The following is a 26,588-nucleotide window of genomic DNA, read 5'->3' as shown; positions in this document are numbered from 1 at the left end:
TCTGACAGGAAGGTGAACAGTTTCTAATTTCATTGGGAAAACTGCCTGTAGTGTTTTTAGTGTCTGTACTCCTCATTTGTGTGTCATTCCTCTGAAAGAGAGAGACATGTCATTAAAATTCACAGTTTGGCCCCAGATTTTTTGACTGTACACTCCATTCTTTACCATTCCTGTCTCGTAGCCCAAATCGGTTATGCCCAAGTTTACATGACTCTCTAACACACAAGTACATAGTGTAAGGATTTTTTCCCCCTCTATTTGGGAATCAGACCACATACTTCCACCTTTTCATGTTCTCTGTATGTATAAATATCTCCTGTCTGTGTGTTCCATTCTATGCATCCGAAGAAGTGAGCTATAGCTCACGAAAGCTCATGCTGAAATAAATTTGTTAGTCTCTAAGGTGCTACAAGTACTCCTGTTCTTTTTGCGGATACAGACTAACAAGGCTGCTACTCTGAGACCTTTTAAAGGAACTTATATTTCAGGATGCACATGTTAATCTATGCAAGGATCTTGTGTACAAAGAGAGAAACTTTTGTTAACCAGTGATACACATCACGCATGGGGAATGGCAGAAGAATGAGTTTGCATGGATATAGGTGATGATTAATACATCTATTAACGTATGTTGATTTAAGCAGGATAAAAGATACCTGTCCCAGACTTCTGGCACCATGCATCAATTAAAAATATAGTCTTCGTGTTTTTTGTAATCCAAAACTCTACAACAAATGCAAACACGTATCTGATAAGCTGGGGGAAGGCTACCCCATTTAAAGCTGAACCTATTTGTTGTTCTGAATACTTAAGTTGGTGAAAGTGTAATTACACCTCTACCCCTATATAACGCGACCCGGTATAACACAATTCAATTATAATGTGGTAAAGCAGTGCTCTGGTGGGGCGGGGCTGCGCACTCCGGTGGATCAAGGCAAGTTTGATATAACACACTTTCACCTATAACGCAGTAAGATTTTTTGGCTCCTGAGGACAGCGGTATATCGGGGTAGAGGTATAATAATAAAAAAAACCCAAATACTGAGCTTTTTACATTTTACTTTTAGTCTTCAGAATAGGTAAGATTGTTTCAAACATATTTTGAACAATAAAAAAAATTTAATATATTTCCACATGGATAGATTTGTTGTCCATAGCACAGAATGGATACAGAAAAGGGAGCAGTTATTGGTTTCTTACATTCCCACCCCTGATCATTCGTCACCTATTGTTTCCAAGCTCCACTGTGTTAGCATGGGTTACAAGTGCACCTTTTCAAGTCCTATAGAAAAAGAACTGTGACATTCTGTCATCATAACTTATGTTGTCAGTACCATATGTCTCAACTTCTGTTTTGATTATGTATGTCATGAGCAATCAAAATGTTACAAATGATCAAAATGTGAAACCTCTGTATTTTCTTGTCTTGCAGCATAATTTACTAATGATAATGTTTTAAACTATAAAATGTAATTTAAATAGATTTTAGAGAATTTAATTTTCCTTCTTAAAATGGAAATCTTTCTGAAACCTTAGCTATGGGTGCATTACCACACTATCATTGATACATTTCTGAACCATCTCTCCAGTGTTTAGGCAATTGTTTACAATTATTTACATGAAAGCAAATTTCTTCAGTGTGACTGGTTGAACAGTGTTCATGGGAGGCTTTTGAACCTATCTGCTTATTGACTATAGCTGTGTATTGCTGGTATTTATCATTCAGACATAGTTAGTTTGTCCATTACCAAGATGTACCAGACATTCTGAATCCATTCTGCTTTGCTTGGAGGGAGATCATGTTTCCAGTGTCAGGCAATGACATTTTTTGCCATTTGGATCAAATGAAACATAGACTTTAATTTATACCCCTGAGCTGAAAATACGATTTTAAAAATCAGGGTCCTAGAGTAAATTGTTAAAGCTGAGCATTTAATGATTTTATATGTAGAATAAATTCTTACCACATGGAAGAATGCAAGATTAAGGCAGGAAACAGTGCTGCTTTTTAACCTAATGAGAAACCCAAGGGGAACAAAATACAGGATTTATTGGGAGAAAGACTGTGTTCTTATATTATTAATTCCTTATTGTAGTAATACCACAGTAAGTACCTTTTGTGATAATATTTAAATAATCTAACTATGAAGATTAAGATAGAAATATATAACCATTAGCTGATGGAATAGGTTTTATTATAGATGATCACTAGTGTGAAATACTCTCAGCTATTATTCAAGATAAGATACATTCTTTGGTGTGTAATTATAACGTTTTACTATCCCTTGTCAAATGAGAACACTGCAAACCATTTATTTTATGTTGTATAGAATATTCTTGGATCATATTAAAGCTGCTGCTGCTATCTCAAACTCTTTACAGTTGGTGGCTTGATACTGTATGAGGTTCTCTTGCTTACTTGGTTGATATTTAATTAAAGGGCAAGAAAATTTCTCTGTTTTTTCCTTCCTTTGCCAGTTTTAACAAATGACATCGCTTGATAAATATTATATAGCACAAAATTAAAACACAAAAGGATTTTCATGCTTATGTGAAGCGGTATCTAATGTCAGTGTAATCTTTTTCTCTTATTTTAGTTTATTTTTCTTCCTTTCCCAGATTTCTTAAACCAGAAGAGCAGACTCTGTGGTTTCTAATTATCCCAATTAGTAACGCTCTGTTGATTAGTCTAGAGAGGATTCTGTACAGGCCTCATTTCTTGCCTATTGCCACATTCTTCCCACAGACAGAGCTGGATGTAGCTACAACATACCAATCTCCATTTGGCTTAGGGGCAAGAGTTTCAAGGTCATTCCCTGGACCTAGATCTTCAGCTTGGTAGTATGCTGCATTACTCCCCCTCCATGAGCTAAATGGAAAATGTGACAATTTTGAATTGCATTTTAGTAGGTACAGTTATTTTCACTTCAGGATTGCAGGTTATAAGATGACATTGCTGAGACTAAGTGTTTGATTAAAGAGTGCACTGCAACCACATTGAAGCCATAATACTTCTGAACTCTACTTTGGGTGCTCAGTGAATACAGAACACTTAAATTATTACAGGCAGTCATTTTCTTGAGTAACTGTCCTTATATTGCCTGTGTAAAGGGGTGTGTCAGTGTTTGTGAATTGGGAGAGAAACTGATTTGTAACAGCAGCAAAGAATCCTGTGGCATCTTATAGACTAACAGATGTTTTGGAGCATGAGCTTTCGTGGGTGAATACCCACTTCCTCAGATGCATGTAGTGGAAATTTCCAGGGGCAGGTATATATATGCTAGCAAGCAAGCTAGAGATAACGAGGTCAGTTCAATCAGGGAGGATGAGACCCTGTTCTAGCAGTTGAGGTGTGAAAACCAAGAGAGGAGAAACTGGTTCTGTAGTTGGCAAGCCATTCACAGTCTTTGTTCAATCCTGAGCTGATGGTGTCAAATTTGCAGATGAACTGAAGCTCAGCAGTTTCTCTTTGAAGTCTGGTCCTGAAGTTTTTTTGCTGCAGGATGGCCACCTTAAGGTCTGCTATAGTGTGGCCAGGGAGGTTGAAGTGCTCTCCTACAGGTTTTGTATATTGCCATTCCTAATGTCTGATTTGTGTCCATTTATCCTTTTCCGTAGAGACTGTCCAGTTTGGCCGATGTACATAGCAGAGGGGCATTGCTGGCATACGATGGTGTATATTACATTGGTGGATGTGCAGGTGAATGAACCAGTGATGGTGTGGCTGATCTGGTTAGGTCCTGTGATGGTGTCGCTGGTGTAAATATGTGGGCAGAGTTGACATCGAGGTTTGTTGCATGGATTGGTTCCTGAGCTAGAGGTATTATGGTGCGGTGTGCAGTTACTGGTGAGAATATGTTTCAGGTTGGCAGGTTGTCTGTGGGCAAGGACTGGCCTGCCACCCAAGGCCTGTGAAAGTGTGGGGTCATTGTCCAAGATGGGTTGTAGATCCTTGATGATGCGTTGGAGAGGTTTTAGCTGGGGGCTGTATGTGATGGCCAGTGGAGTCCGGTTGGTTTCTTTCTTGGGTTTGTCTTGCAGTAGGAGGCTTCTGGGTACACATCTGGCTCTGTTGATCTGTTTCCTTATTTCCTCGTGCGGGTATTGTAGTTTTGAGAATGTTTGGTGGAGATTTTGTAGGTGTTGGTCTCTGTCTGAGGGGTTAGAGCAGATGCGGTTGTACCTCAGTGCTTGGCTGTAGACAATGGATCGTGTGATGTGTCTGGGATGGAAGCTAGAGGCATGAAGGTAGGCATAGCGGTCGGTAGGTTTTCGATATAGGGTGGTGTTAATGTGACCATCACTTATTTGCACCGTGGTGTCAAGAAAGTGGACCTCCCGTGTAGATTGGTCCAGGCTGAGGTTGATGGTGGGGTGGAAGCTGTTGAAATCGTGGTGGAATTTTTCCAGAGTCTCCTTCCCATGGGTCCAGATGATGAAGATGTCATCAATGTAGCGTAGGTAGAGAAGGGGCATGAGTGGACGAGAGCTGAGGAAGCGTTGTTCCAGGTCAGCCATAAAGATATTGGCATATTGTGGGGCCATGCGGGTGCCCATAGCAGTGCCACTGATCTGGAGATATATATTGTCATCAAATTTGAAATAGTTGTGTGTACGTGTAAAGGCACAGAGCTCAGCAGCCAGTTGTGCTGTGGCATCATCAGGGATAGTGTTCCTGACAGCTTGTATTCCATCTGTGTGTGGGATGTTTGTGTAGAGAGCCTCTACATCCATGGTGGCTACGATGGTGTTTTCTGGGAGGTGACCAATGCATTGTAGTTTCCTCAGGAAATCAGTGGTGTCGCGGAGATAGCTGGGAGTGCTGGTGGCATAGGGTCTGAGTAGAGAGTCCATATATCCAGACAGTCCTTCAGTGAGAGTGCCAGTGCCCGAGATGATGGGGCGTCCAGGATTTCCAGGTTTGTGGATCTTGGGTAGTAGATAAAATAACCCTGGTCGGGGCTCCAGGGGTATGTTGATTTCTTCTGGTGTTAGTGTAGGGAGTGTCCTGAGTAGATGTTGTAGTTTCTTAGTGTATTCCTCAGTGGGATCTGAGGGAAGTGGCCTGTAGAATTTGGTATTGGAGAGTTGTCTGGCGGCCTCCTTTTGGTGGTCAGACCTGTTCATGATGACAACGGCACCTCCTTTATCAGCCTCTTTGATGACAATGTCAGGGTGGTTTCTGAGGCTGTGGATAGCATTGCGTTCTGCATGACTTAGGTTGTGAGGCAAGCGATGTTGTTGTTCCACGATTTCTGCCTGTGCACGCCGGCGGAAGCATTCAATGTATAGGTCCAGACTGTCATTTCGACCCTCAGGAGGAGTCCATGTGGAGTTCTTCTTCTTGTGCTGTTGGTGGGAGGGCACCTGTGTATCAGTGCACTGTTCAGTGTTGTCCTGGAAGTATTCTTTGAGTCGGAGACGGCGAAAGTAGGCTTCCAGATCGCCACAGAAGTGTATCATGTTGGTCAGGGTGGCAGGGCAGAAAGAGAGTCCCTGAGATAGGACAGACTTTTCTTCTGGGCTGAGTGTGTAGTTGGATAGATTGACAATATTGCTGGGTGGGTTAGGGGTACCCCGGTTGTGGCCCCATGTGGCAGGTAGGAGTTTAGACAGCTTACAGTCCTTTTTCCTTTGTAGAGAGGTGAAGTGAGTAATGTATATCTCCTGTCTTATTCTAGTGAAGTTCGTTTGTATAGAAGTTTGGTTATTAATGAGAGTCACCAGCGACACCATCACAGGACCTAACCAGATCAGCCACACCATCACTGGTTCATTCACCTGCACATCCACCAATGTAATATACGCCATCGTATGCCAGCAATGCCCCTCTGCTATGTACATTGGCCAAACTGGCAGTCTCTACGGAAAAGGATTAATGGACACAAATCAGACATTAGGAATGGCAATATACAAAAACCTGTAGGAGAGCACTTCAGCCTCCCTGGCCACTCTATAGCAGACCTTAAGGTGGCCATCCTGCAGCAAAAAAACTTCAGGACCAGACTTCAAAGAGAAACTGCTGAGCTTCAGTTCATCTGCAAATTTGACACCATCAGCTCAGGATTGAACAAAGACTGTGAATGGCTTGCCAACTACAGAACCAGTTTCTCCTCTCTTGGTTTTCACACCTCAACTGCTAGAACAGGGCCTCATCCTCCCTGATTGAACTGACCTCGTTATCTCTAGCTTGCTTGCTAGCATATATATACCTGCCCCTGGAAATTTCCACTACATGCATCTGAGGAAGTGGGTATTCACCCACGAAAGCTCATGCTCCAAAACGTCTGTTAGTCTATAAGGTGCCACAGGATTCTTTGCTGCTTTTACAGGTCCAGACTAACACGGCTACCCCTCTGATACTTGATTTGTAACATTGTACAAAATAACATGCACCTGTAATTCCCAAAGGAGAGGTTCAAGTTAATATGCAGAAATGTAACACAGCCCCCAGAGCTAAACATTCCTCCAGACTACAGGGGAGTTTACTACTGAGTGCAAAGCAGGGCAGACACACTTTTAGTTCCATGTTGACTTTATTTATAACCTTTGCATTAGGACTTGAATGTTGGACTCACAAAGAGATGCCTCTAGTCTAGGCCTCGCAGTGCTTAGATCAAGGGGTCTTAAGATTTTCCAGTATCTGTACGAGTGCCCACTGCTTTCCATTTACTTGTGTACAATCTGAACTGGAATGAAGTATGAGCTGCTCCAAACCACAGTCTTCATCCCAGATAAGCAAAGCTATATTTTATGTTAGAGCTTAAACTAATGAATGGAGGAGGCAGGGACTGGAGGTACAAAAGGGCACACCACAGATAGAAGCTTTCTGTTAAGGGAGGGAAGGCGCAGTCTCTACTGTGGCTGCTAGAAGTATAAATACATGTATTTTTGGATGATTGACCTCTGATTTAGATATTCCCAACTTTCACTTTGTTCTGCCTCTCATAATTTAAACTAGCCTGAAAGTTCAAGTACTCTCCAATCTTTTCCTGTTTGTCTACTCTGAACTGTATTCCTTTCCTGCCCTAATCTTCATGTGTGCACCGAACCCAGTTATTGTGTAGAATTAGTTAAAGAAGAGGAAGATGAAGATGAAGATGGAATTCTGGATAGCTAGGTAAGAATTTATGCCTTTAGCATTCATTTGCATCAGAGGTGGTCAGTTTGTTGTGTATGTATCTTCCCTATCCTTATTTAAGTTTTAATTATCTTCCATCTGGCTAAGCTCTTGCAGAGGACCTTAGAGATACTAAGGAACATGCATTCTATTTTTCCAGCAGTGTCCCTCTACAGACTTGATAAAGTCAGTTATCTGCAGTGCCTTTATTATCAGCTTAAATCTTAGCCTCCTGTGTATTTGAGAAATGACATTGAAAGGGGAAAAGAAACAAGTAAAACCTCCAGCTTTCATTAAAAAATCATTGTCCAGAAAGTGTGGTATCTGTTGTCATTGTTCCTGTGCCATGACCTAGAACAGAAAGCTTTGAAAAAATTCATTCTTTTTACTGTAAATTGTCTAATAAGAATAAATGTAGACCATTTTATAGATTGCTGTAAGTTACCTATGGGTTTATTTCAGGGGTAAATGGATGATGAGACTTAGGTTTTGATGAAGGCTTGGGACCTGGCATGAATTTTGCATCTCAGGTGCTGATCTGTCTAGACTGGCTATCTTTCAGTGGGGATGCTATTGATCTTTTATGGAGATGATAAAAAGCAACAAAGAGTCCTTTGGTACCTTGTAGACTAACAGATATATTGGAGCATAAGCAGACTGATTCTTGCCTGCATATTTATACCTGCCTCTGGAAATTTCCATTACATGCATGTGACGAAGTGAGTATTCACCCACGAAAGCTTATGCTCCAATACGTCTGTTAGTCTGTAAGGTGCCACAGGACTCTTTGTCGCTTTTTACAGATCCAGACTAAAACGGCTACCCCGTTGATATGGAGATGGTGTTTTTCATGTAGCACCTCCTGCTGGCCAAGTTACAAAACATTCTTTCCATTTGGTCAGTTCGACTGGTAAAGGATTGATGATATATTTATCTATTTATAAGGAGGAAGTTATTTTTAAATACATCATACATTTTGTGAATTTTACATTTTAAATTTCCTGAGATTACAGTGAATGTTAAAGGTGAATAATTAAATCTGTACTAGTATAAGTATTGTATTCACAAGATAGGTGAGTGCAGTGGTAAGATTATGCATTTAAGGTAATATACTTTAATAACTTTCATTTATCTGTCTCTTTACATTTTGAAATATTCTCAAATGTGTTCCAAATTTTGTATAATATATTGTACATATTCTGGAGGCACTGGTTGTGACTCCATAGTTAAGGCTGAGTTCTGTTTTGCATTTAAAGCGGAGATTCAGCTTCTTTATGTGTGAAAAATATTCTCTCTGTGTGTGTAGTTTTCATATATAATGATACTCTGTGTGTGTGTGTGTGTGTGTGTGTGTGTGTGTGTGTGTGTGTGTGTGTGTGTGTGTGTGTGTGTAAAATATGACACACAGTGTTTTTCATACAAAAACAAACACTATTTCATACTGAAATAAAAAGTTTCCAAATTTTCCATTTGGTTAAAATTAATTTAAATCCTGCACATAGGCTATATTTGAAGAAATTTAATTGTAATTAAGCTATGTTATTGATGATTTTTTTATCTCAGTGCTTTTAAGTAAGCTACAGAAAGGGTACGGTGAACAGCTTAAGTAGCTTTTAAGTGCGACCTTTTGACATGAGAGGTAGCTCAACCAATCACCACCCTTCATCTTCAGCTAATTTGCACAGAGCAGTTCTCTTGGTTGTAATTAGTAAGTGGTCTGAGGGAGACTGGACGGATGAGAAGAGTTCTTGCTTGTAAATTACTTGCCAACTGTCATTGCTCTTTAAAGATTCCTTCACCACATGGTAACTTGGGCATCAGTGCTGGGAGATTCCCCATGGCCCAGCTAGTTTGGCTCCACTGCGAGCACAAATGAGGCAGGAGAGCAGGGAGACATTACCCCTTAAAGCACAGAGACATTAGACCCCAGGGATGAGGCACTGAGCAACCTTCCTTTCACACAGCATCAGTGTCTGTAATGCAGTTCTCTAAAACATTTAGTCAGTTGCAAATTAAGGGCCAGATTTAGATTTCAGTAGCTTTGTGTCTCTCTAGAGATGTGAAGCAGCTATAAACCCAGGTTAATTAGTTTGGTTGCTTTGCAGTGCTCTGGTATACCAATGAATTTGCCCTTTGAAAGTTAAAATTTTAAAAAATGATTCAAGGTTGATACTACATGTCATCAATCTATTAGAAATATTGTATAGAAATATTATCTTTGGTATCTTATTTAGGGTTCATGTATGAAATTTAAAAAAAAAACCAAGGAAATTCAGGCAAAACTGTGATGAAATGGAGGTTATCCTTGAAAGTTAATGCTAGTAACTTAAGGGTGAAAAAATATTACAGAAATGTTGCAATTATCCCAAAACCAGGTATTTCAAACCCAGAAACTTCAGACCTAAAATTACACTTGAAAGAAATCTAGACATGTTAAGGTATGGAAATGCAAAGTTAAGACATCCAAAAAACCTTAACTTTGCCCTGTAAATATATCAGGAGGTAAATACAGAGAGAGAGAGGGGGGGGGGGGAGAACAATCTTTAAAAATCAGTTTAATCTGGAATCAAAAACTAAAATGTTCATTGCGTGGCATCACTAGGAGTCAGTAAAGGTTGTTTGGATGCCACAACTCTCCCTTTCTATACCTTTTAACATACTTGAATTTATTTTCAATGCAGCCATATCTCTGAATTTCCTGGGGTTCTAATGCTTGTTTTTTGGGATAATGGCAACATCTCTATAATGTATTTTACCCTTAAGTTACTTTTATATATCCTCAACCTTACCGCCATTTCAGCATAGTTTTGTCTTAGAATATATATACACTATATACACTATATATGGTGTAGAATGCAATGACTATTTAATAGTGCACACCGTCAGTACTGAACTGTGTAGGAGAGGAAGTGAAGAAAAATACCATATCCAGCTGAAACTGTTGGGGGAATTTAAGGAGGTAAAATTTAATTGCCTGTGTTGGAATTTGAACATGATGCACAAGTTAACACCTTGCTCTTGGAATATTTCCATGGGATCTTTTAATAATTGTAGGTAGTCAAAACATTGTTTTTTGCAGTTCATAGTAAAGATAGCACCTCCCTTAAGTGATGTGCTAATAGCCAGATAATGTGGGGGCTTGCTCAGTACTGACTCAGAGGGAAGAATGTTGCCTACTAAATCAGCTGTTTCATGTCCTGCAACCTGGGCTTTTCTTTGGAAGCATCCCATCCAAATGCTGATCTGGTTCCTGTTAGCTGGTAAGAACTGGCACAATGACAGCACAGCATGATACATTAGTTATTGCTAACCCCAAAAGTTACAAAATCATGAGTCATACCCTGCAAAAAAACTCAGGATATTAGCCCCAAAATCATGAGATTGAAATAAAAATAATAATAAAATAATGTTTTTGGCCTGTCTTCTTATTTCTGAACTCCCCGCCAAACCCCAATATGTGTCTGACAGTTACAATGTTGTCAACTGTTGCAACTTTACAGAGAGTTATGCAGTGTGTACCCGCCACTGCAGGAGCTTTTACAAGGACTCAACTGAGATTAGGGACCCTCTTGCTAGGCACTGTACGAGCACAGTTTAATGTTAAATGTAGTGGTGAGTTTGTGATGTGGGAGCTGGAACTGAAACCCACCAATCTCATGTAAGTGGTACCAAACATCTATAGATGGGAACAGTTTTTAATCCCTATTGAACTGAGCAGGATGCAAACTGACAAACTGAAAGGCTAGGGAGCTTATTAGTAAGGCCCTTCATTTTGGATTTTTATGGTATTTTTTTTTTCAAAACGTCCTGGGAATTTATCCATGTTTATTCTAAATTTTAAAAACAAAGTAAGTAATCTAAAACAAAGGTAATGGGCAGAGAAAGAGTTCCTGGGGAGGAGGTTACTGATGGGGTTGTTGTTGGGTGGTCTCAGCTGCCAGGAATGGGCTCCCTGCTCTTCTTTCTCCCTCATTACACAGAGGAAGCAGAGTGGGTTGTGCTGAAGGGCCAAGACCATTGACCGTCCTGCCACAGATCACAGGGTCCTATCTTCAGCTCCCCATGCACAGAGTCCTTGCTGGCTTCCTGCACAGAGTAGGCTAACTGCCAATTCATGGCTGCTGCACCTGCACCACTGGAGAGCGAGATGGGCGGAGAGCCTGGTCTAACAGTAGAGACCACCCACAGAGAGCCCATCTGCTTCCTCTGCCAGACAGTGCCCACTCCTGACCCCAAACCTTTAGTGTGGCCCTGGGAAGTGGACAGGGCTGTGCCAAAGGGCTGAGATCAGCAGTGGGGTCAGTCTATGGGTGGGCGAACAGTACTCATGGAGTGCAGTCTTCCGTTACCTCTCTGGACTCACCAGCAAAATCTCTTGCCCCTGGTTCTCAATCTGAAAGACTCTACAGAAGAGTATCACACTCTATCCTTAAAAGGAAAGATACAAACACCAGAAATACAACAATAATACAACAACCAAATTCACTTCTAAATACAGTGTTTTGCAATATAAAATCATGCCAACAGTTTCTCCAGGGTTGTTTCATTAACTTTTCACCCCACATGGGTCATAAGCAGGGTTTAACAACTTTAAGATTCACAGTACTGACCTTTCCTACTACACCGGTACTTTAGAAGTAACTGGTGGAGGAAAAGAGCATGCTGTTATTCTCTATGTGGACCAGCCTATACAGGGAGACAACACACACTTTGCAAGCAGGGGTGGCTCTATGTATTTTGCTGCCCCAAGCACGGCAATCAGGCAGCTTTCGGCGGCACACATGCAGGAGGTCCACTGGTAATGCGGATTTGGTAGCATGGCTGCGGGAGGTCTGCTGGTCCCAAACCTTCGGTGTACCCACTGCTGAATTACTGCTGAAGCCGCAGGACCGGTGGACCTCCTGCAGGCATGCCGCCAAAGGCAGCCTGACTGCCGCCCTCACGGCAACCGGCACGCTGCCCCCCGCGGCTTGCTGCCCCAGGCACGTGCTTGGTGCGCTGGTGCCTGGAGCCACCCCTGTTTGCAAGTATTTTTGAGACGGTAGTAAAATTCTGAGCATCAGTATTTTGGTTACTGGCTCTGTCTGTGGGAGCAGTGTGATCTGAGAGTTATCGTCAGCAAAGTCAAATGTAACAATGCCTCTGGGTAATCTGAGAGGACCGGACCTGGGATTGCTAGATGTAAAAGCATGAACATCTAAAGAACTAGAGCTCTTTGTGTAGAAGCAAGTAGCAGTCATATGCTTTTACATATGATCTAGCCACTTCAGGGTGAAGCCGAGCCACACTGTGTTAGCATTAAGAGTGGTTCAACAAAAAAAACTTCAAAAACAGACTCCAATGAGAAACTGCAGAACTGGAATTAATTTGCCAAATGAACACCATTAAATTAGGCTTGAATAAAGACTGGGAGTGGATGAGTCATTACACAAACTAAAAACTATTTCCCCCTACTGTTACTCACACCTTCTTGTCAACTGTTTGAAATGGGCCATCCTGATTATCTCTATAAAAGTTCCCCCCCCCCCCGCTGATAATAGCCTACCTTAATCGATTAATCTCATTGGAGTTGGTATGGCAACCCTCATTTTTCATGTTCTCTGTGTGTATATCTTCCTACTGTATTTTCCACTGGATGCATCTGATGAAGTGGGCTTTAGCCCATGAAAGCTTATGCTCAAATACATTTTCTTTAAGGTGCCACAAGTACTCCTCGTTCTTTTTACTGTGGTAGCATAGTTCACTAAGCTCCTGATTTGATTTATTTCTTCTGAAGTGCTGTGTGGCAAAGTGTATAATATTTGGCTCTGCTGTGTTCTGTTCCCAGCCTGAAATGACCGTGTGTGTACTCTCAGGTATATATCTGTGAAATGAGTGAATGATAGTTACCCCCAACATAATGGCATGAAGTCTTGATTCATTATAAGTTTTGTGATGGCTTCAGAAATATTTACAGCAGTCAGTAAAAGAACTGGGACTAGGACTTTGGTCTCTAGGCATGCAGGATCATTTTGAAGTAAGTGACCACTTTGAAACAGTCAGCCAATAAAGTAAATAAATGTATTTGCTGGCTACCTAAAGATAGACTAAAATTCTGTCTGCAACATAAAAGCACAATGTTAGGACATTTATTTTAAAAGTTAATCTTTCAAATGTTTTCAACTTACGTAGTTTAGCCACCTTTGTGGATGGAGTAAAAATTTCATAAAACACTTATTTAAAATGGATTTAAAGAATACTGATCTGCTTGCACTAATAAAAAATACATATTAGTTGAAACATTTATCAACAGTGATTTTGTAAGAATTGTTCCTCTAACACAATCATTATGGTATGTAGATGGGACCTAAATAAAACGAGAAGGGAAAATAGCTCTAAGTACAAAAAGTTTTCTTAGTTAAGGGCTAAAAAGAAATAATCATTTACTTTACCTAGTTAACTTGGAGTGATGAAGAACGTGAGACAAATTTACTGTATTAGCGAACAGCCATTAGATTAGAACTAAAATTACATTATATAAATGAAAGGTTATTTTACACAGCAGAGGGAAAGATATTGCTAAAATCTTACATATTCTATTTTCTCTTAATTGAAATCTGTTCATTTAATATGCACCTTCTTTCAGTGCGGATAATTCATAATTGGAGAAATACTATCATCTATTCAAGTCATTTTCGTTGTTGTTTTTTTAGATCCACCAAGAAAGCGTATAGTATCCCATTTGGGATTTTCCAGAACTCATAATAATGACTTCAGCTGTTCATTAACCTCTGAACTGTCAGATCCCTTTGGAAAATGAGGGGAGCAGATTGATTCAAGGTTAATACTTGTTTGTAGAAGGTGAAGCCTCCAAGGTAATGCAAAGGGTGGATAGGCCACTTTGTTCAAGAGCCACTGCCTGTGACTTTGCGTTAGCGTTCAGAAGTTCAAACTATGCAACCAAGAGTGAAACCCAGAGGTAGTTTTGTCTAACAAAGCCTGACTAGTCAAATAACTTTTCTGTAATTAATAAGAGGAAGTTGGTGTCTGATGTGTCAAGAGTTAATTTAGCAATATGGAATTAGAAGTAGCATTATAGTAAAAGAGAATTTATGGCTTCTGTAGAGAAGCAACATTGATTTATTGAGTTTGTTTTTAGTGTATGAAACCTTTCATGGTAGTGGAAAGTTGTTGATCAGTCTCCATAGCCATTATAGAATCAGGAAGCTATTTGTAGTTCTCAAATGTGTTTGTATTATGGACAAACAGTTGTATGAACAGCCAATGTTTGAGGTGGATGATGTCTTCTTTGATTTTCTTGATAAATCTAATCCAAATCCTGTAAAATGCTGATAAATTTCACAGCTCTTAAATTTGCTATAATTCTCCTAAGTTCAGTTGGAACCAGCACATCTGAGTAGGTGCAATATCTGTAGTTAAATCCATAATCTTCTTTACAATTCTCCGGTTCTTGTGGCTGGGCAAAATATTTTGCTAGGGCAAGAGCACTGACAGCGTCCTGATGAATCATTGGTAACTTGGGAAGGGGGTCTTCCTTGTCTTTAACTTGCTTTTCCTCTCTTTTCGCTTAGGTACATCCGAATAGTTGGCACTCACAACACGGTGAACAAAGTTTTCCATATTGTGGCATTTGAATGCATGTTTACCAACAAAACTTTCACTCTTGAGAAAGGTCTTATAGGTAAGAAATACAACTGTTTTTTAATTCTATAGTTATCTCCACTGTCTATAAATTACTAAAGACATTTTTGTTCTCGGTCATTTCAAGTATATTGCCTGAACTCACCTTGTCTTTGCAAGCCTAGGGTTCCACTCATACCGGTAGAAGCAAAGCCCATTTGTTTGTAAGAATATTCCTGTGCTGGCTTCCATTGTAGGTTGGCTAAATGACTTTAAAGATGTGTCTGCGCTACAGAACCTATGGTGTCATAGCAGTGCCTTCATAGCCACCTAGTGTAGGCAAAGCATACATTAACAGAAGGAATTTTTCTGCTAATATAGAAATATGACATCTGCAAAGAACATTGTCTGTGCTTACAGAAGCACTTTTCTGGCTGCACTGAGAGTTTTGTCACCATAATTATGTCAGTCGGGGTGTGTTTTTTTCATACCTCTGCCTGGCATAGCTAGGCTCACTCAAATTTTGAGTATAGGCCAAGCCTAAAAGATTTACTGTGACTGTCTGCTGGGATTCTCAGCATTGTAAGTTACTATGTTAGCTCTCTCAAGCCTCAGCAAATGCTACAGCTAAGCTGTGTAACAACTCCCCGACACACCAGCTTGTCTGCCTTGACAACAAATTCTTCAGGACTCTGCCAGTCCAAACTTTACCTTGCAGGTAACAAATTCTGAATTCTTCAGAGCCCCAAATTATGAATTCTTCAGAGATGTCTCTCTGCAGTGTCCAGCCCTCTCACTGGACACTTACTGAAGTTAGTTGTGTTGCTCCTTTAAAGAGATGATATACTGTAGCCCATTAATTTAACTGAGGTTTGACAAATGCTCTTATTTCAATCACAGCACTGATTTGGTTTATAGTAAAATAAAACAAGTTTATTTTAACAATAGAACATAAGATTAAGTGATACCTAGTGTAAGGAAAAAGAGAGAGAGAGTTACAAGGAAACAAAAGTAAAAATATTTTTCTACCACTAAACTTAATTTCAGCAAGTTACAATCTTTGCCTAAGCAGGTTTCTCACCTAAACTCAGTTCCCAGAGACTTTAACCCCCTTTGGCTGAAGAATTCAACATTCTGTGATTTCAGGAACCCTGGCCCCTTTAATCCCCCAAGTGATGGATACCACAATGGCTTTCTGTTTCTGCTTATACCTTCCAACGTTCATTGACCCTGTTACAGGAGACAGCTACCTGCTATTCTTCCCTTCCTGTTGACTTCCCATTCCCCCGCTGATTCATATGTAAATAGGGGTTCCATTGTGTTGATTCCGTAATGCTTAATTTACACTGGAGACCGGTAGATAGCTACCTTCTCTCCTGTCTGGGAGTAAACCTGTTTCTCTCTGTGTTTAGTCACAGACTTTAAAGCATAATATCAGCCAGTATCCATAATTCCTCATATAGAGTTAACGCATACGTTTCACGATATTATTCGGTATGTGTCACAGGCTTTCATAAAAAATCTTACCCAACCCAATACACTTTTATAATACAGTAATATTATATACAATTGGTTGATTCAGTTATTTATTATTTGTGTTTCAGAACCCCTGTCTTTATTGCTCAATAAACCTTTGAAATTTATTCTTCTGAAGTGTATCCCTAGCTGAAGTATCTCTCTCCTGATGGGATGTAGATGCCATGCTGCCTTCTCCCATGTTTGTTAGCTTGATAGCTTTGTTTACTTTATATATAAATATACATTCATTGTGTCTGGCTGATGACCAGGCTAAACAGACAAGCAAATACCTGTTCCTTTGTTTAAAGGGCAAACTGTGTTTATGCATCGCTTGCCAAACACATTTTAGGAACATAATTCTAGCACATATTTATAATTCTTTGTACATACCCCATACATACATCATACAAGAATATTAATGATTAGTGAGTTATTTGTTTTCCAGTGATATATTACATGCCATCTTTTTGGTATATATCATGATACTCACTACACTTAACATAGTGTTATGTCAGACCTGACATACAGTAATGAATCACCAGTATGCCTCTGTGTCACACTTACTATGTTTAATGGCTAGAGTAATTGTTACAAAATAATCTTTTATAAAGATTTTTTGAGACTTCCTGTAGCTGCTGTCTGACAACATTTGAAGAATTCTCTTGTACGCTCCAACCCACACAGGAAGCACCACTTCTTGCAGGATATTTCAATGCCTCTTAGGATAGTAAGATCCAGAATTCAGAGGAGGCTTTTCAGCATTCACAGAATTTTTAAATTTTATGCATGCTGCAGTGAAGGTGGAGGAAAAACAGTTTTCAAAAAGGGGGAAAAAATTCTAGAGGGACATTTCTCTCCTAAGTTTCTTTTGTGAGATTTAACTGTAGAGGACTAGTCTCAGTCTTCCAGTCCTCTATTTAGCCATGTACTGTGGAGAAACAAGGTAATTTCACAATCATTCTTCAGCATCTCATGAGACTTACCACAAAATCTCTTTTAAGGCTTATAAGTATGTGAGCAGGCAGCCCCCGCCTGTGGAGCCCTCCTGCGACAGGCTGCAGCAGAACAAGTATGCCTGTCTCAGTTTCCCCTTGGTCTATCCATAATAAGAGCATAGTTCCTCTCACTGTCCATTCAGAGTCCCACCTGTGGGCACATTTTAGTCATATATATCTGCAATAATCCACAGAAGCCTCATGCTAAAACTGTCTGTGAATTATCACAGTAAAACATAGAAAGATATAGCAATTTTCCATTCCTCTTTCCAGGGAGATTACTTCTAGATCATCCACCTGTGAGTCCACCAGCTCTCAGTTCTTAGTTCTTTTCTGCTCTTATTCCAGAGCCCCAGTCTCCTGGCCATCCACCTGAGAGTAACCAGTTTCATGACACTTCTGCCCAAACACTACTGAGCCCTTTTCAGCCTCCTATCATTGGCTCTCCAGCTCAGGAAGGTCAGCAGGCTAGCCTTTCCACTTGTCTCCTAGCCAATTCCTCCCTATTTCCAAGTAATGCCTGCAGAAACTTCCTGTCTCTCCCAGGAAGCTGTCCCTTGCCTCTTTCCTTACTCCTCCCAGGTAGCTCTCATTTGCTATTCTCTAGGTATTTCTCAGGCAGTTCCTTCATACATCTTTCCTTGTTTCTCCCAGGCAGCTCTCCCCTTCCTCCTCCTGTCTTCCCTCTCCTCAGGCCCATGGGCTTTGACTTAATTAGTTGCTACCTGGTTGGATTTAATCAATCGCAGGTGCTCTGGGCACCCACTCTTTCTTAAAGGGGCCAGTCACATTGTGACAAAGATACATGAAAGATCAGGTTAAATCTTTCTAAATTTTATTTTGACATGGTTCAAGAGTGTGCAGGACTCCTCATAATACAGCTAAAAGATCTTATCGGTGCCCTGAGGAGTTCACAAAATAATATTATATCTGGTGTGAGCAAGGCAGGGTATCCAGGCAGTGTAGGGAGGAATTGCATTAAAGAAAAAGTGCAATATCAATAAGAGTATGCAGTTACTCAACAGAGGATAATACTCAGCATGATGGAGTAAATACTTTTTAAATAAATACAGTCTTAGGTAATTTAAGGTGCAGAAATCTTGTGCTCACTCATGTAAAGCCATATTATTACTGTGTGCAAATCAGTAACATATGCGTGTATTATAGTATTAGCAGAGCTGGCATTTTAAGAATTACTTTGGGTGCTGTTTTGGGTATTTAATATACAGTATAGGGCACATGTAACACTGATTGCTTTCAGCTTGAGAAGTGAGAGCTGTATTATTTAAAGGCTACTTTGTCAGACAAATAAATAAGAGCAGGGGGGGGCAAACTTTTTGGCCTGAGGGCCACATCGGTTTTCCAAAATTGTATGGAGGGCTGGTAAGGGGAGGCTGTGCCTCCCCAAACAGCCAGGTGTGGCCCGGCCACTGCCCCCTATCTGACCCCCCTTGCTTCTCGCCCCCTGACAGCCCTCCCCGGGACTCCTGCCCCATCCAACCCTCCCTGTCCCCTGACGGTCCCCCTGGGACTCCTGCCCCATTCTCCCCTCCCGGTCTCCTGATCGCCCTCTGGATCCCCCACCCCTGATGGCCCCCCGCTGCCCATCCAACCTCTCCTCTCATTTCTGACTACCCCTGGAACTGCCCTCTGCTGCCCCATCCAACTCCCCCCTTCCTGACTGCCACCCCAAGGACTCCTGCCCCCATGTTCCCTGTCCTTTGATTGCCCCAACCCCTGTCCACACCCCTGACCACCAGCCCGAACTCCTCGGCCCTCTATCCAGTCGTCCTTGCTTCCTGCCCCCTTACTGCACTGCCTGGAGCACCGGTGGCTGGCGGCACTACAGCTGCGCTGCCCAGAGCACCAGGACAGGCAGCTGCACCACCTGACTGGAGCCAGCCACACCACCGCGCAGCACAGAGCACCGGGTCAGGCCACGGCTTTGCAGCTGTGCTGCCCAAGGAGCTTGCAGCCCACCACCCAGAGCATTGCGCTAGCAGCGCAGTGAGCTGAGGCTGTGGGGGAGGGGAACAGCAGGGGAAGTGCTGGAGGCTAGCCTCCCGGGCCAGGAGCTCAGGGGCTGGGCAGGAGGGCCTGGATGTGGCCTGCGGGCCATAGTTTTCCCACTTCTGAGGGTCAATGTGGGTGGGTATATGTGTGAGCTTTTAGATCCTAATTCACTGGTCTTTCAGATAGTATCTCTCTGACACTTGGTTTGGTTTTAGCAGAGTTTTCGTGTGACATGTTGCTGCTTTCTTTGTCTGTTTTAGTAGTTGCATGTCAATGGATGCCTTATAAAAGCAGTTGCATTTCAGTTTCAATCTAATGGTGGAGACTCTTGGTTTTGCTCTGTTGCTAAAGGTTGTAAAGGCTTAAATATCTTTTTCATAGCAACATTAAATGGTAAGTTACCCTATTAAAGTTACAGTTAGATTTTAGCAAAGAATAACAGTATATTGAAAGCATGACATTATCTGTGATACAATTAGCATATAAATGGCATAGAGTTCTGCCAGGAAATTATTTGAATTCTAGCCTGATGATAACAGGAATAACTAGCCTGATCTTTATTGACTTTGTTTTCCATGTTACTGTTATAAGACAAAACTGAAAGTGCAATAAATTGAATTGTAAATGTTTGTATTGACCATAGGAAGTCTGAGATTTTTTTCTAATGTTTTGCAAATTTCCATGGAACCTCTTAGGATTGTTGAAATGCATTATATTACAAAAAAATGAAAAACGTTAAAGTTCCAATCAGAAATATTTAAATCGTATTGGCATACTCTTTCTTCTAAGCTTTGTTGGAACAGTAAGGACATGTTCTCACTCTAACTTCAGTTGTGTGTTTTGATCAAACTGGGTGACAATGCAATTTGATGTTTTTTATTTGTGCATCTTATTAATAATTAAGTTTAACACAGAGCTCAAGATGGCTAGATTTTCAGTAAGATCTCAGTCAGAAGGCTCTGCAGATGATACATCTCCCCTTCATCCATTGGGACAGGCTTAGACTCCTGCTCCTTTATGCTTTTCCAGTCATTTGTCCTCTGCTTCTCATTACAGAAATCACAGGCCAGATTTTATTAAGTTTTTGGATTGTGCTTTCCAGTCCTTTGAAATGAAGCAGAGGAAGAGGAAACTAGACAGTTTCCTTTGCCCCTGCAGCTGCTGCACTCCCCCTCTACCTGGGGAACAAACCATGGATTATGTCATCGCAGATTTAAAAACCCATATCTGATGCTGTATATGATCTCCCAAGCACAGAAGGGTCTGGGGCCCCATGCTCAGAGATTGCCTACAGGATCAGGCCCCATTCAATATCTGGCCAGAGGAAGAAGGGGTGGTTCCCACTGTATAACTGTTAGCCCAGTGGTCAAAGCACTCTCCTAGGGTGTGGGAAACCCAGATTAAATTCCCCCCTGCTTGAGGTAAGGAGAAACAGTTTGAACAGGGCCTCCTACGTGCCTCAGGAGAATGCTCTGACCGTGGAACTATAAGATATTCTGATATGGTTCTTTCTCAGTATCTCCTGTTGAAGCTGTTCCACTTTTGATAAATAAAGAATGCTTGGAGCAGAGGGACTGGACCTTTGGTCTTGCACCTTGCAGGTGGCTGCCCTAATCACAGGGCTAGAGAGCCATTCTATTTCTCTCTCTCTCTGGCCCAATAACTATTTAGGTATTTATCCACAGTGCAACAGCTTTCACAGACTGAGAAACACCCTCATCAAATTATCCTGTAGGTCAGAGGTTAAAGCTAGAGCCCTGCGCGGATACAAAAATGTGGATCCACATCCACCAATATCAACCTGTGATCCGACCTGCAATCCGATAGCCATCTTTTACCTGTCTCCGCACCTGCAGAAGCAAGTCATCTCACAAGTGCTAGTGAGTGGGGGATGGGGTCTTGCAGGAAGAGGCAGTGTGAGGATGAGGACTGGGGATAAGGGAAAGTGCAAGGGCAGGGCCTTGAAGGGAAGGGCGTCGCATCGTGTGTTGCTCCCAGGGGCTTGCGAGCAACAGCACACGGCAGCAGCAGTGCGTGTTGCATCAGAGTGGGGCGGAGGGATGGGGTGCTGGGGCCCCACATGCTCCAGTCCCTGTGGCTGGCCCCTGTTGCCCAAAAGTCAGCAGGCTGGTCCTGGGACTGGGAGCACAGCCAGCGCTGCTGGGCCAGGCCATGGTGGGGATGCTGGTGCTGCCCCAGGGGCACGAGCTGCTGGAGAAGAAGTGGCGTAGCAAGTGGGTGCTGGACAGCCCTGACTCTGATCTGCCTCCTGGCCCCAAGCACCCCCTGGGCTGCCCAAGCTGGATGCCACAGGCCAGGCACCACGTGTGAGTAGACCCCTGTATGGTTGTATTTGCGTCCGATCCACTGGCTGCAGAAATGGTCTGCAGATAGGAAGCGGATATCCATGGATATGAAGCGGATCTCCGCAGATTTCCAGGGCTCTAGTTAGTGCACTCTCTTGAGAAAGAGGAGATGCCTGTTCAAATCCTTTCACCTCCTCTCACCCTATCAAGCCGAAGGGGTGGGGAAATTCAATCTGGTTCTCGCACTTTTCAGCTGAGTGCTCTTATCACTGGACTAGAAGTTATAAGGAGGTTGCTGCTGCTGCCTCCAGTGTTTTTTGTGAAGTTACGCATGTGCCTAACTCATTCTCACAAGAAACTGCTTAGCTGCCTACGCTGCCAGACTCCAGAAGAGGGGTTCCTGGTTGTGGATCACTAGCGAGATAGGCATCATCCTGCAGCCTGGAGCTAGGTGCCTTACTCTGTTAGAGAGGAGGAGCTTAGGACACCTGTCTGTTGTCGGCAGCTCCCATTGGCTATCTTAGGCATCTCCCTACCTAGCATGCTGGCTTATGTGCATTGCATTCTTAGGCACTCATCTCTCTCTGTTCATTGTATAAGAGCCTAGGCATCTGACTCAGGATTTTTAAATTTCTGTGTTGTTTTTCTAGTCACCTAAAAGTTAGGTGCCCTGATACTCAGCATTGCAATGACTAAATCCCTGTGTGGATCCAGGCCTTTGTGATGCCAGTGGGAGGGCTGGCACAGGATTTAGCTCTTTCTGTGCTGCTTAATGAAGATCTTTCTCTTAGTGCCTCCCACTTTTCTAAGTGATATTGCAGTGTTCAAGTAACTGAGGCCACGTCTACACTACAGCATAAAATCGAAATTATTAAAACCAGTTTTATAAAACTGGTTTTATAAAATCGATTTTACGCGTCCACACTAGGGCACATTAATTCGGTGGTGTGCGTCCATGGTCCTAGGCTACCATCGATTTCCGGAGCGGTGCACTCTGGGTAGCTCAGTAAAAGAATGAGACCAATAACTTCGATTTCCGTCCACACTAACCCTAAATCGATATAGTAATATCGATTTTAGGGTTACTCCTCTCGTTGGGGAGGATTACATAAATCAATTTTAAGAGCCCTTAAAATCGATTTAAAGTGCCTTGTAGTGTGGAGGGGTACAGCGTTAAATCGATTTAACGCTGTTTAAATCGATTTAACGCTGTAGTGTGGACCAGGCCTCAGAGAGCGAAGGATTCCACAAGAACAATTCTCCTAGAACTGTATGAGGACACTAAGGCTAAAGGTGAATAGTTTAGAAAAGAATTTGGTTACATATAGCACCTTACATTCTCAAAAAATGTTCAGAAGCAATGTGTTATGGCTTGGTTAGGGGGGCGCAGAGGAACATTTAGGAGGGGGGCTACAGCCTGGGGCCTGGGCCAGGCCCCACAGGGGCAGGGAGGGAGCACCACCTAGCTCCGCTCCTGGCTTAGCTCCAGCTGCTGGCCGCACGCCCGGGGCCCCAGCTGTCAACCTTGGCTCCACTCCCTCCCCCAGCTATGGCCCCAGCCTCAGCCCCAGCCCCTACCTCTGTCTGCGTGGCCCCGCTTCTGGCCCTGGCTCTTGAAGTCGACGGGGAAGGGCAGATAGGGATAATGGGGGCGCAAGGTAAAAAGTTTGGAGACTATTGATCTAGACTAGCAAACTACGGGCCACATCTGGCCCATGGGACCGTCCTGCCCAGCCCCTCAGCTCCTGGCCGGGGAGGCTAGCCCCCACCCCTCCCCTGCCATCCCCTCTCACCTACAGCCTCAGTGCACCACACTGCCAGCACTCTGGTCCACCGCTCCTGCCGGGCAGCACGGCTCCAGCTGGGCAGCAGGGCTGTGAGCTCCTGCTGCTCTGACCAGCGTGGTAAGGGGGCGGGGAGGTTGGATAAGTGGCAGAGAGTCCCGGGGGGCAGTCACGGGACAGGGAGCAGTTGGATGGGGCAGAGGTTCTGGCAGGGGGTAGGAAGTGGCTGGATAGGCATGGGAGTCCCGGGTGGGCCTGTCAGGGGGAGGGGCAGTTAGCGGATGGGGAACAGGGGGTTGGATAGGGGGAGGGTCCCAGGGGGCGGTTAGGAGCAGGGGTCCCTGGAGGGGGCAGTCAGGGGACAAGGAGCAGGGGGGGTTGGATGGGTTGGGGGTTCTGAGGGGGGCAGTCAGGGGGCGGGAAGTGGGGAGCACAGCCTTCCCTACCTGGCCCTCCATATAGTTTCGCAACCCCGATGTGGCCCTTGGGCCAAAAAGTTTGCTCACCCGTGGTCTAGGCAAACAATTTGTGCATGGTAATCTGGGGTGTAAATGTACAGCGCATTAGCCTGCCCTTCACTAACTGTCTGTGTGGACCCGGCCACCATGTTACGTTTCCTAGTGCACAGTGACCTCCTCTTTCAATGTGGAGTAGCTCAAAGTGCACTAGGGAACTTTTAAGGCACGATAGCAGTGTCCACATGGACAATTAGTGTGCGGCAGACTAGTGTACTGTGGATTTACACCCCAGCTTGATGTACACTGTTTATTTAGATTAGCTATTAGATACAGTTACTGCATTTACTGTGTAGACAGTGTGGCAGCCATTAAATACTAAATAAGAGATTACAGTGCAGTCATTATAAGAGCCTGTTTTACTAAGAAAATGCATGTTGGCTAGTCCGTCAGGGGGACACAGCCATTTTAGGAAGAGCTGTGTGATCTTTAACAACTTCCTGGATAATTGCCAGGGATCATACAAAAGGGTCCTCTAATTTAAAGCATCAATCAAAGGAATAACAAAAATTTGGATCAGTGAAAGGCTTTTTGGGTTCTCATGCAATGGCATATAGTCTGTTATTTAATCTCTTTATTAGACTTATTCAATTGGATCAGGTAGCTATCCATACAGGGAGGAACATTTGTCAGACATATTATTTTCAAGTGTGTAGCGTCTACATAATAGCCATCGCTGTAAAGTGGAGATTAGGAGCCTGGCAAACAAGTAATAAAAGTGAAGTGTAATTTCATGTAGTAGATTGATAATAGCAATTTTATGTCACTGTGTTTTACATGTAATATTTTCATGTCAAAACCATTAGCTCCCAACATATGACATTTAAAAGTTAATGTGAGAAGAGAGATGTAAAACAGGTACTGTAAGCAATACCAAAAAGCTTTAATGGCACTTGTCTAGCAGTTTTAAAGGAAAGCTAGATAGAATTGCTCTTTCTAGCACTGCTTGTTTTAGTGCCAATTTACAATTCATTGTCCTGATAAGCAAGATAAGTAATATAAATGAATGAGATCCTGTGAAATTGTTCCCCAATGCAGATGTTTGGGCGAAGGTTTAATTTTCCTTATAGCATGTTGTTAGTCTGTAAGTGCATACGTTTGTTAAACGGCCCAACATACATCCTTATAGAATTGACATAAATATTTTTCTTAACAAGGACATAAAATTTTAAAAAGAGACAGTGATTACTTTAATAAATTTCACCATCAAAAATTTTGAACAGCATTAAGTCTGAGACATTATTTAGAAATTTAAAGAAAAATATACCAGTGTCTTAGCAAACGACAGAGCTATTAGTTTGGATGCAGAGCAGGACGCTGGGATGTGAAGACCTTGCTAGAGCTCTTTAACTATCCAGTGGGCAGGATCTACTACAAAGCGTCAGGAGCTTCCTTATACATTTGTTGTCTTTTCTTGTCTTGGAGCTTGCTTTTTCCCTTCTCTGCTTTGGAGTGAAGAGAATTTGATTACCTAAACTCAGTCCCAGGCGACAATAGTCAGTGTTATTATATCCCTGCTGTACTAGACACATAGACTTTAAGGCCAGAAGGGACCATCATGATCAGCTACTCTGACTTCCTGCACACTGCAGGCCACAGAACCATGCCCACCCACTCCTGTAACAGACCTAACCTCTGGCTGAGTTACTGAAATCCTCAAATCTGGCTTTATAAAATCTGGCTTTATTGGCATCTTCTGCTTAGGGAATGTCAGGGACCAGGCAAGCATGGGGGTATGAGGAACCTCTCACCTTACCTTGAGTTCTGGTCCAGGTCACTGGGAGTACAATCTGAAAAGTCTATATTATATGTTGTTGTACTTACCTCTGGCTTTTCAGCTCTGTCTCAGTTTATTAGCCTATCTACTTCTACATAACATACTAGGGGAAAACAGTGAATAATGGGTAAAGAGCAGGAAATGGATATAAAAAATAGAATGCCCTTGATTACCCTCTGGGGAATGCTATTCAGAACTTATGAATCATTGCAAACCCTCATTTGCAGACCATTCTATACCTTATGAGGAATTGTTATACAGAAAAAAGGAAGGAAAGAAAGAAACAGAATAAATAATTGTTCACTTGTCTTTTGCTCAGTGGCAGTTATTTAAAAAAATCATTTAAGCATATAGCAAAGGGAAAACAGCCAAATCAATTTCCTAGTAATGCAGTTCAGCTTTGTGAAATATTACTCTCTCCCCCATAGTGAAGCAGTAAGAGGGGCTGTTTTTTTGTCCAGTTTAATGTCAGATCTGCACAAAGCTATCGTATCTTGTTCCCGCTCCTCTTTTTAAAGGTTAGCTTTTTTTCAAAGTTGAACAGGTTTTCCCAGCAACATCTGTCAGCTTTGCACTAAGCACACCCTTAGGAAATTATGAAAAATTTAGGAGTATCTAAATACTGCTGGGAATTTTTTTCCCTCTAAAGTAAAGAACAGCCACATGCCCACTTTTATTTACTCCTGTCCATTTTTCTGTAGATCTAAAGATCTATTCCCTTGGTTTAGGTTTTCTTTCTTCCCTGTTTCCAGTGCTGCAGCAAACAATGCTTATTTCCTAAATTTTTCTGAAGCAATTGCTGTTTCTGAAAGCAGGCTGCAGATAGGTCCTCATGTTTAATGAAAGAGCTCTATAGCCACTATGATGTTAGTTAAAAGACAGGTATATTTCCATTAGAAGAAAACAATCTCATAGAATTGGAAGGGACCCTGAAAGGTCA

At 42.3% G+C, this 26,588-nt stretch overlaps 1 protein-coding gene across 6 annotated transcripts in view; it reads left to right on the top strand.

The window, feature by feature from the left end:
- Positions 1-26,588, top strand: part of BTBD9 (BTB domain containing 9) — a 458,382-nt gene that overhangs the window by 173,617 nt on the left and 258,177 nt on the right. For all 6 annotated transcript variants that reach the window (XM_030557270.1, XM_030557266.1, XM_030557267.1 and 3 more), the window contains one exon: positions 14,692-14,801. In XM_030557270.1, the coding sequence (XP_030413130.1) occupies positions 14,692-14,801 (110 nt within the window). The remainder of the gene's footprint in view (positions 1-14,691; positions 14,802-26,588) is intronic.

The sequence above is a fragment of the Gopherus evgoodei genome, chromosome 3, assembly GCF_007399415.2.
Source record: "Gopherus evgoodei ecotype Sinaloan lineage chromosome 3, rGopEvg1_v1.p, whole genome shotgun sequence".
Classification (NCBI taxonomy): domain Eukaryota; kingdom Metazoa; phylum Chordata; order Testudines; family Testudinidae; genus Gopherus; species Gopherus evgoodei.
The sequence above is the reverse complement of the archived record's forward strand: the minus strand, read 5'-3'. Positions and strand labels throughout refer to the sequence as shown.